Source organism: Verticillium alfalfae, genomic scaffold (assembly GCF_000150825.1).
Source record: "Verticillium alfalfae VaMs.102 supercont1.7 genomic scaffold, whole genome shotgun sequence".
Classification (NCBI taxonomy): domain Eukaryota; kingdom Fungi; phylum Ascomycota; class Sordariomycetes; order Glomerellales; family Plectosphaerellaceae; genus Verticillium; species Verticillium alfalfae.
The window spans coordinates 1,584,120-1,594,775 of record NW_003315032.1 but is presented as its reverse complement, the minus strand read 5'-3'; the positions used below and the strand labels follow the sequence as shown (position 1 = coordinate 1,594,775).

Genomic DNA, 10,656 nt, shown 5'->3' with positions numbered 1-10,656 from the left:
CTCCATTCATCGTGATACGTGCTCTCTTCACTTGACACCGATGACTTGCAGAAGGAGCAGATATGACGTTGAACACCTGACGAACGCCTTCCTGATTAGAGCCTGGCGAGGGAGGAAGTGTCCTCGTTCGGCAGGAGCATAGGTCGATGCGGCGTCGATTCTTGTTTGAGCGCTCTGCCTACTCCTCTCTGCTCTCTGCAGGTACAGATGAGTGAGACAGGTCAAGGATGCGATGGCGAGTACAGGATCAATGTCACAGAACGCAGCCCTTGGCGCAGAGTTACAATGTGTACGCGTAAGCTGGTCTATTTGAATTGTTCTGAAAGTCTCGGCAATATCTGGCTTTGCCGACCTTTGATAGGCACACGTAATGGCATTGAAGTTATCGCAATCAGATCCGGCATGCTTGTAAACTAAGTCCCAGCGGTTCTGGTTTGCATCGCTAATTGCTTTGCGTGGGCAGGTTAAATAGGTACTTTGATGATGATTCACCAGAGGCATGAAACCCAAAACAGGAGCTAGGTGGCCGCATGGTGGTCGCAGCTTCCCTTTAAATGTGATGAAGCTGAGAGGTAATCGCTGTAGCGAGACACACATCACCGGCCCCAGGCCCTCATCATCGTGTTGCGCATGTAAAGGTCTCGACTAGATGTATTTAGTGACTTGCGCTAAGGGCATGTCTGCAAAGAAAATCTCAAACTCGGCTGAAAATCACGGCACATCTCGCAGCCACCTAGAACTTGACCACTAACTTGGAACCAGAAACCTTCTTCTGTCGGAGCTTGTCCAGTCCGGCCAGGATGTCAGTAAAGCCCCCTTCGCTGACCGATACGGGCACGGGTTTCAGCGTGGTCGTGAGCTCCGGCAGGGCCTTGTAGAAGCGCGCCAACCCTGCTCGGTCGTCGGGGTTGCCCTCGAACTTGGGGCCCACCGGCGGCAACCACTGAAAGGGCCTGCCCATGAGCGTGTAGGCCATGACCAACTCGAGCGTGACGCCAGGCACCTTGGACTTTCCATTCGGGAGGAGTATCACCACCTTGCCGCCGGCGTTCCTCAAGACCTCGGTGCAGATCTCGGTGGAAGGGCCCTCACCGTAGCAGTCGACGGCTTTCTCGACGGCGGGATGGGCTTTGATGATTTCTTTTGCCACGTTGGGCTTGTTGTAGTCGAAGACTGCGTCGGCACCGTACCCTTTGACAAGGTCGGCTGATCGGGATGACGCTGTCGTGATGACTTTGTAGCCTGCGATTTTGGCGAGCTGGATGTGGAAGAGGCCAGCACTCGTGGAGCCACCGTAGATAAAGATCTCCTTGCCGTTCGGCGCCTGCTGGCCCTCGTCGGCCCAGGGGAACCCATGTCGGAGGTTGAGGCTCAGCATTGCAGTGATGGCCGAGACGCCGTAGGTAGTGGCATCGGCGTCGCTGACTGTCGATGGGACGCGCCAGGCAAGGTCGGCGTCGATCTTGAGATACTCAGCAAACGCGCCACGATCAGGGAACAGACCGCCGTGCACGGCACCAGCCACACGGTCGCCGACTTCCCATAGTGCGGTCGCGTTGCTGCCAACCTCTGCAACCTCGCCGGCGTAGTCGCAACCAATGACGGAGCCGGGGGGTGATATAACATCGAGGTGCTTGAAGTCTGTTGGATTCAACGCCACGGCCTTGACTCTGACGAGGATCTCATTCGCGCCGATGGTGGGTTTTGGAACCTCAGTGACGCTGCCGCCGGGTGCGAAGATCGATTTGTTGAAAGCAAAGTTGAACAGGCGGGTCGCGATGAAGCGATTGGAGACGAGTGCCTTCATGCTGGATATCTGTCAACGTAGATGACTTGATAGTACTTGGTTCGCAAGTAACGATGTAAACACAATCTGGTACAGGTCTGCTGTCACCGTTCGATGCGGCCGCTGAGACTCTTTTAAACTTTAGTCGCCGGACCTCGAGTTGAGCCGAAGGAGTGGATCCCGGGGCGAGTGCCCGCTGTCTGCTCCCGGCACTTGAGGCCCACCATGGTTCACAGCATTGCTAGTATAAGGCCAACACACATGGTCATCAGTCAAAGTTTGGGTACTGACCAAAGTGGGCGCCGTCTTCAACGTCTCTCTATCACTTAGAGTGGTCTTTCGGGGAAGGTGTACATGTGTGACACGAACAAAGCTTGGCCTCGATTTGAGACACTCCCCAATGCGCTCGAGGAAGGGATGCTGGAGAGTTTTCGTTGCCTAATTTGCCTCCGTTGTTTCGATTCAAGTCTGGCAAATTCGTACAAGGCCTCCAGATGGTTGGCTTTCTTCCTCGAACTTGAAAAGTCAACAGCCACAGAGGCTGATATGCAGGTTTTGCAGTCTCCCAGCGACTCTCATATTCTTCAGCAAAATCTTGATGTTCGAGAACAACAGCCTTTCAATGCAGGCTAAGAACATTTTGGTTATCCTCGGGCATTCTTTCACGTACCATGGCACACTTGCTTCCTCTCGATGGTCTCCCATCACTGATCTCATACTCTCATCCGAGCTGACAATTATTTCCTGTCGTGAGCATACTTCACGCGGATCGGTCTCCTCCAGGCTCTCTATCGAATACTTGAGAGAAGACCCAAGAGATCGCGCCTTCGTCGTAGATCAAGGACGTGACGAAAGGTGTGCCTCATAAGACGTGTCTAATTGTCGACGACAAGGTGAGCCCCCTCCCCCCGTTTTGCGCACGGAAGAGGGCTTTGGAGATTGTCGTGACCCTCGCAATCACACCATGGTCTGGCGTCACGTCTGTTGCCTGTTGGGTATGGTAGACTGTAGACTGGACGATGGCGTGCGGTGGGGCATCCCGAAGGCAGGTTGTAGGTTACAGATCGGAGAATATTACTGATACTCTGGCGTCAGTCAGGCAGGACTTGTCCATGGAGCTCCCCTCATGGCCGCTTATGTAAAGCCCCCGGTGAGAACCATCGTAATGCACGCCGAAACAAAGCGAGAATACATGACTCGCTGCCCACCATCCCCGGGCGCGGCGCTGAGTGCGGGTCAACGAGTGCGCGCCGGAGGAATTCCTGGAATCGGCGTTACTGATGGCTCTCCCTCCAGGGTAATGCATTGAGTGCCTACACGATCGGGAATAGCACGCGACTGACAGATGCATGGGCGTCAAACCCGGCTACGTTGACCTACCTGCATTGCGCTACTGACGGGGTTTCCGCCGCGTTGACTCAAACAACCGCCTGTTGCGATTGCGGTATGACAAAGACGATCCCAGTTTCTGCGGTGACACCAGCCTTTCCCCTCGAGTGCATCGTGGCATCCGAGGTTGGCTGCCATTGATTGGTGATCGCGCATGTCTTCTCGACCCATCCCATTGATTCTCCGGATGCTTCTTATCCCCGACACTCGAGTAGTCTGATGAGAAATGTGGGATGAGCCTCCACATGATGCAAGATGCGTGGATTTTGAGACGATGACAGTCTGTGTATATTACGACGCCGGAGCTGCGCACGCTGTCTGAGTCTCTCTGTTCTCCATCGTCTACATCTCAACGCTTCGTATCAATATCCCGAACGCTGCAATTAATCATGTCTGCTCCCACCACCTTCCTCGTCACTGGCGCGAACCGCGGCCTTGGCAAGGGTTTCACTGCCAAGCTTCTCGAGAGGTCTGGCGTCACCGTCATTGCAGCGGCAAGGGACCCCGCCAGCGCGTCGTCCCTCGAGCAGCTCCCCAAGGGCGAGGGTTCGCGCCTCATCATCGTCAAGATCGACTCGTCCTCCGACACGGATGCTGCGGCCGCTGTCGAGCAGCTCCAGAGCAAGCACGGCATCACCTCGCTGGACGTCGTGATCGCCAACGCCGGCATCGCCAAGTCGGGCACCTCGGTCGCGAACACGACGCCCGAGCTCCTGCGGGAGCACATCAACGTCAACGCCGTCGGACCCCTCACCCTCTTCCAGGCCACGCGGCCGCTCCTTCAGGCCAGCAAGACCGGCAACCCAGTCTTCCTGCCCATCTCGACCATCATCGGCAGCCTCGGCAGCCAGGAGGCCCTCGAGAGCTTCGGCCTGCCACCGACCCTGAGCCCCTACGGCGCCAGCAAGTCGACTCTCAACTGGCTCATCAAGCGTGTTCACTTTGAGGAGCCCTGGCTCACGTCTTTCGTCGTCCACCCCGGCCTCGTCCTGACCGATATGGGCAGCGGCGCCTTCGGTCCCGGCGTCGACCCCAAGGCCTTTGGTGCCATTGACGTCGAGACAAGCATCAATGGTCTCGAGAAGCTGCTCAACGAGGCAACCCGGGAGAACAGCAGTGGAAAGTTCTTCCAGTACAACGGCGCTCCCCTGCCGTGGTGATTGACAAGCACCGAGAGTTGGGCATGTTTTTAATTCGAGTTTTTTTTTTCTTTCTCAGGAGATGAGCTGTAGTCAATGCAACATGGTGATTTGAGCTGAATTGACCTCCTTGTCACCATATCATGATTTGTGATGAAAAATGAAATGAGGGACGGATCTGAGAAGGAAATGCCTGTTTTGCGTGCGAAGTGTGTTGAATTGTGTTCGACATCGGCTGGGTGAAAAGGCCCGTGCTTCGGTATGTTTTCGGTGAATGTCGGGTCCCACCTCACCCGCTAAGCTCCTCCCGCCAGATTTTCTGACGCGCCTCCCTCCACCAACAGCGGACATCACAGGACCGTGGCCACGAGAATCCACCCATCACCGAAGGCGAAAGCAAACAACACACGCCCCGAGTCCCTCAAAGATTTTTCAACTCCCCAGCTGCTTACCGACCCGGAGACCGATACCACCACCCTGCCCTGCCAAGACAGGACGCGATCACAAACAGAGTGACGCGCCTCGATCCGTCGATCCATCCAACCAGTCCACAGCGCGACTGACATGCGATAACCGCGAAGCTACCAATTGATCGCCCAAGATGACCACACGAGACGAAAACCCCAGGCGTTCCAATCGTCGTACGCGCCGCGACTCCGCATCTACAATAATTCCCTCCTCAACACCGGAATCCGCGCAATCGGCCACCCACCGGGACCTTTTTCGCGGAATGGCCAAAGCGCGGCCCCCCCCTCCATCAAATTTCGCCGAAAGATGGATATGATGAAGATTGATGGCGATGGCCGATGATTCGGAGGCCGCCCTCCTACCGGGCCTGCGAAAGCTTGAAGGAGGGGGAGAAGGATCCTCGCCCACCAGGGCCAAGACGCCCCCAGAACGAGTTCGCCAAGGAGGCCGCTGGAACCCCGTCGAGGTTCAAAGGCCGTGTCGCGGGAATGGTTCCCCCAAGGGCCCCCTCCCCGCGAAGTGACCCAGCAAAACTCCGGCACAAGCTCTCCTTCCCCTTGACGGCTGGTTTCGATACGCATTGACCGTCGACATACCCCGCCTACGTCCCCCGGGGCGCCCTGGGCGGCCATTCCGGGCGTCGACACTACGCTTCCACAGTTCCGACCGCAGGAGCTGACGCCTCCCTTCCGCCTGCGCGACATTTTCATGTGGAATCTTCACGAGGCTGTCATGACGACCGATTACTTTGCGCAGATTCTGGTTCAGGACCTCGATCTTCCGAACCGGCAACAGGTGGTGTCGGAAATCAGCAAACAGATTCGCACCCAGCTGGAGGAGTATGCTGGTGTCGCGCTACACCCTCTTTTCCACACCCAGCCCAGTAATAATCTGCCTGCCGGGACCCCGAAACCCCTTCTCCTGAACCGAGACGACTCGGCGACGGCCACACCTTTTCGCCCGCGCGACGAGCGTGCAACACGCCTTCTGCAGAACGAGGGCTTGCAACACCTGCGTTGTTGAAGAATGTCAAGGCCCTGCTGACGTGACGGCCGCTGCGACCCCCATCACAGCAGAATCCGAAGACTACAACCCAGACGATACCTACCGATGCATCGTCAACCTCAACATCAACTTGTCGTCGACCCTCTATACAGATAAATTCGAGTGGTCCTTGCTCCATCCGCCCGGAACCGCTGAGGCATTTGCCAAGCAGACCTGCGCGGATCTGGGACTGGCCGGCGAGTGGGTTGCTGCTATGACGCACGCCATCTACGAGGCCGTGCTGCGACTCAAAAAGGAAGCTTGCGAGGCTGGCGGTTTGGTCGGCGGCTGGGGAGCGCAGAGCGAGATTGCCAACGATGCCGCCCATGGGGCCGAGGCTGGCTGGCGATACGACCCTGAAAGCCTGGCCGACGAGTGGGAGCCCAAGATCGAGATTCTCACCAAGGAGGACATTGAGAAGAGGGAAGGTGACCGCGAGCGGCAAATCCGTCGCCTGCGGCGTGAGACGGCCCGCTTCAGCTCCACGACAGGTCTGGTGGGCGGTATTCCCTTCTCTGGCTTCGGCGGCATCGTCGATGTGGAAGAGGAGCGCATGGGCAGAGGCGAGCGGTCCAAGAAGAAGAAGCGGTTCCGCAGTCTGAGCCCACTCGGTCGTTCGGGCACGCCAGGCGGCCGCGGTACGCCTGACACTGGTGCAGGCTATGGCGGGGGCGGGGGCGGCACGCTGACGGATCAAGAGAGGTTGGCGTGGAAGTGCTATCATTGCCACATGCCAGGAACCAGCGTCTGGGCTGTACGAGACGGCCCGACGGCGCCAAGAGTAAGCCTCCCCACACTTGCACACTTTGCTAGACGAGAAGCGCGAGCCGAAGCTAACATTATTCAGTCTCTATGCCACAACTGTGGTCTTCTATACGAACGGGACCGCGTCCTTCCCCGTCAGACTAGGCATCTGCACTCATCAGCCAACGCGCGCATGGGATAAGACTGGGCGGACTCAGGCTGCTGGCGGGGAAAGGGGACTTGGAGCTCGAGGTTTTGGTGACGATGGGATGGCTAGTGGTAGTCCAGTCTTGGACAGGCGTTACTGGGTATGAAAGCCGGTTGGCTGTAGGGCTATGTTATTGTGATACCGGGATGCTTCTCTCTCGGCGTCAGGTGGTGGTTGAGGCCAACATTGCCTTGGTTGCCGCGAATGGCAATGACGAGCAATGAGCGCTTCTTGAGAATCATGTACAGTATTCTTGTCATTGTATACATCTGTGGCTGTACTACTCCTACGACATTGATGCAAGTGGACGTCGATCCAGCGCGCACTGGGCCCGTGCGCACGTGCCTATTCGCCCATTGATACACGTCCAAACCTGCAGGGGACATTTCTTAGTCATCCTCCTTCAACGTCACGTCAACTCACGACTGCCATCTCTGATTGAGCTTGCCCACCTTCGCAACTGTTCCTCAACCATCACCTTAACTCAAGGCACATTCAAACTTGCCTGGCAGCATGCTAAGGCCACGGCCATTTCATTTGGTTCTTTTCTCGATGCTCCAGGAGTGCCATGCACGTACCGTTACCCCGCTGTCACCCCGCAACCCCCGCGATCCCAGATTGGGACGTGAAATCCTCGGAGCATCACCCATGAACCTCCGTGTCTCGACCCACGCTGACGGCGCGCGCCCCCCGAAATGAAGGCCCAGACTATCTGCGAGATCGCCAAGCCGGCACGGTAGGCCAAGCTTTTCGCCTGTTTGGCGGCCTGGGAACGAATGTCATTCGCCTCGTACGTGAGGGGAATCAATGTGCCTCTAGAGTGTCGTTACGCCAATGCTCAGGCACCATCCAGCTCGTATGGCGTTGATTGGGACTAGCGATCCGCCCCTGTATGGCTCAGCTGGGCTTACGTCTCTTCTGCACGATGGATCTCGTGGCTCCCACTGGGGCGTCTTCCATAGGGCATTTCCCTTTTGCAGCCGAAAGGGCACGGCCAGGGTAGGGTGTGTGGCATTCGCTAGCTACCTGGATGCAGTAGCTGGTTCTCTTTCCAGATTCGACTTCTCGACAAGGTCACTCCGAAAACCCCACAAAGGTTCTCTTGGAGAAGATCAGACGACCGTTCTGCGCTCATTTCCGACAGCCACGACTCGCCTCGTTGACCACGACAAGACCAATGTCCGAAAGAAGGAGGGGTTGAAACAGCCTTTCCCCGAGTTTCCTCACCCCAGCATCACCGTTCCATCAGGAGATGATAGGCTGTTTACCTTCCGAACCTGCTGCTGTCGCTGTACCTACCGGCGCCCAATCTATCTGGAGAAAATGAGCGCTTGTTATCACAGGATGCGACGTGGCGCGTGGCCGATCCGGGATGCTCCTCGTCAGATTAATCTGTGGGGGACGACACCAGGAGCCGGATCGCCCATCTTTGTGTACCTGTTCCGGTACTCGGTCTTTCTGCGTGGAGTCTTTTGCGGTACAGGCCTCCCGAAGAACCGGCGATCAATCCAGGGGGCAAACATGGCAGCGGGCGTCGAATACAGAGAGCGACTGCTTGTTGATTTTGCTCCCGCTCGCAGCACGCTGCGTGAATCGGTAGGCTGTTCCGTCGTAAGATGACAGGGGCTGGTTGGAAGCATTACCAGCCCAAAGTGTTCTGCAGTAGTTTCTCCGAGGATTGATTGCCAAGGAGAGCGATCGGAGAACGATGCGCCTGGTCGGCCTCGAGCAACAATACCACGGGCACCGCCTCCACGCCAAGAACGGGAGCCAAGACGTCAATTGCCCTTGGCATGCGAGCACATCGTGGATCGTTGCTTGGCCATCTTGGCAAGTCGCCGCATCGTCAACGTCCATGAACGCTTTTTGACGATGACATGATCACAACTCCAGGCTCTCTTCCTGAGCAGTTGGCATCTGTCTCAAGTTGAATAGGCGTGACCTTGGCGCGGGGTGCCGCACGCCTAGGTGCCCGGAATCCGAGCCAGTCAGATCCCGAAAACCTTCTCCTTGTTTGTAACCGGGCACACCAGGGAGACGCCGATGATTGATGAGTAGAGTCCACCAGCAAATTAACCGGATGTTGCGATGGGCTCTGAAGACCAAGGACAACCAACCGATACGTCGGGAAGTCCCAGAAGACAGCCGCACCCCCAGCTCTAGGTCGCGACGAGCCATGGAACGGGTTCGTACGAGCCATACGGCCCCTGCGACCATTCCCCACGAACAAAAAAGTCACACTCGGTAGAAGCCCTCCGCGTTGATTATGGCTGGCTGCCAAGGCGATCCTCGGCAGTATCGGCAACCCCTTTTCCCCAACCTTGTGGACCCCTGCAGTCGATCCAGCCGCATGACCCCAGTGGACATCGTCAACCCCCAAGCCCAGACCTGGGGCAGCCATGCGCAGAGCCTGACCACATCTTCGGCTTCTCTCCCATAGTACGTCGACGCGGCTCCTGGGTCATTAGTTGCCGCTTTCGACACGGTCCTTCAAGGTCCTGCCTGGCACGAGGCTCTCGGGCAGCTGCAGCGACGCGGCTCGCCACTCCCTTCTGGGCTCATGGAACCTGATCTTCCTGGTCATCGTGAACCGCCGCGACATGTTGCTGTCAGCGCCTCACCTTCGACGGTCCGCGCGCCGACATCGAGTCCGCTGGTGCGGCCCTCGTCGCCACCACACGGCGCAGGCTCCGAATGTCAATTAAGACATGGGAAACTGATGCGAAAAGGTTCATGAGAATCTCTATAAAACCACGGACGCTCGCTCGATAATTCAATCTCCGTTCTTCATCCCACTCGCAACATCTTCGCCTTCCACTCAGGATCTTCCACTTCAACCCGCTCATCACAATGAAGACCAACTTCGGTGTCCTCCTGGCCTTCCTGGCCGCCGCCCGTGCCCAGCAGGCTTGCACGTCTCAGGCTGAGACGCACCCTCCTCTGACCTGGCAGAAGTGCACTGGCACCGGCGGTTCCAGCTGCACCAACGTCTCGGGCTCCGTCGTCCTCGACTCCAACTGGCGATGGACTCACACCGTCTCCGGATCCACAAACTGCTACGACGGCAACAAGTGGACCGCCTCTTGCGGTACCGACGGCACTACCTGCGCCCAGCAGTGCTGCGTTGACGGCGCTGACTACGCCAACACCTACGGTGTTACCACCAGCGGCAATGCCCTGACCCTCAAGTTCGTCACCAAGCACCAGTACGGCACCAACATCGGCAGCCGTGTCTACCTCATGGAGAACGAGACCAAGTACCAGGCCTTCAACCTCCTCGGCAACGAGTTCACCTTCGACGTCGACGTCTCCAAGACCGGCTGCGGTCTCAACGGCGCTCTGTACTTTGTCTCCATGGACCTGGACGGTGGTGTTTCCAAGTACTCCACCAACAAGGCCGGTGCCAAGTACGGTACCGGTTACTGCGACAGCCAGTGCCCCCGCGATGTCAAGTTCATTGGCGGTGTTGTCAGTACAGCCTCAGTCTCTTAGATAAAGCCCGACTAACCATCACTTACAGGCCAACGTTGCCGGCTGGGTCCCTGCTGCGGATGATCCCAACTCTGGTGTCGGTAACCTCGGTGCCTGCTGCGCTGAGATGGATATCTGGGGTACGTTGCCTGCCTGCCCACAGCCTAACACGACGACCACATGCTAACAACTTGACAGAGGCCAACAAGATCTCCACCGCCTACACTCCCCACCCTTGCCAGAACAACGCCTACCACACGTGCCAGGGCGACAAGTGCGGGCGGCACCTACTCTGCTGACCGCTACGGCGGAGACTGCGATCCCGATGTTGCGACTTCAACTCGTACCGCCAGGTGACAAGAACCTTCTACGGCGAGGGCACTGGTTTTCAAGCTCAACACTGCCCA

At 57.4% G+C, this 10,656-nt stretch overlaps 4 protein-coding genes across 4 annotated transcripts; 3 read left to right on the top strand and 1 right to left on the bottom strand.

The window, feature by feature from the left end:
- Positions 1 to 605: 605 nt before the first annotated feature.
- On the bottom strand, positions 606 to 1,864 carry VDBG_06336 (TOXD; the record flags this gene model as incomplete). The annotated part of the gene is made up of 1 exon (XM_003003847.1): positions 606 to 1,864. The coding sequence occupies one exon, from the start codon at positions 1,805 to 1,807 to the stop codon at positions 734 to 736; it is 1,074 nt and encodes a 357-aa protein (XP_003003893.1).
- A 1,700-nt stretch (positions 1,865 to 3,564) lies between these two features.
- Positions 3,565 to 4,335, top strand: VDBG_06335 (aflatoxin biosynthesis ketoreductase nor-1; the record flags this gene model as incomplete). The annotated part of the gene is made up of 1 exon (XM_003003846.1): positions 3,565 to 4,335. One exon carries the CDS (start codon positions 3,565 to 3,567, stop codon positions 4,333 to 4,335), a length of 771 nt encoding a protein of 256 aa, XP_003003892.1.
- A 1,179-nt stretch (positions 4,336 to 5,514) lies between these two features.
- On the top strand, positions 5,515 to 7,407 carry VDBG_06334 (conserved hypothetical protein; the record flags this gene model as incomplete). Its single annotated transcript, XM_003003845.1, has 3 exons — positions 5,515 to 5,755; positions 5,808 to 6,607; positions 7,027 to 7,407. 3 exons carry the CDS (start codon positions 5,515 to 5,517, stop codon positions 7,405 to 7,407), a joined length of 1,422 nt encoding a protein of 473 aa, XP_003003891.1.
- Positions 7,408 to 9,628: 2,221 nt separating this feature from the next.
- Positions 9,629 to 10,548, top strand: VDBG_06333 (exoglucanase; the record flags this gene model as incomplete). Its single annotated transcript, XM_003003844.1, has 3 exons — positions 9,629 to 10,246; positions 10,299 to 10,389; positions 10,448 to 10,548. 3 exons carry the CDS (start codon positions 9,629 to 9,631, stop codon positions 10,546 to 10,548), a joined length of 810 nt encoding a protein of 269 aa, XP_003003890.1.
- Positions 10,549 to 10,656: the final 108 nt, after the last annotated feature.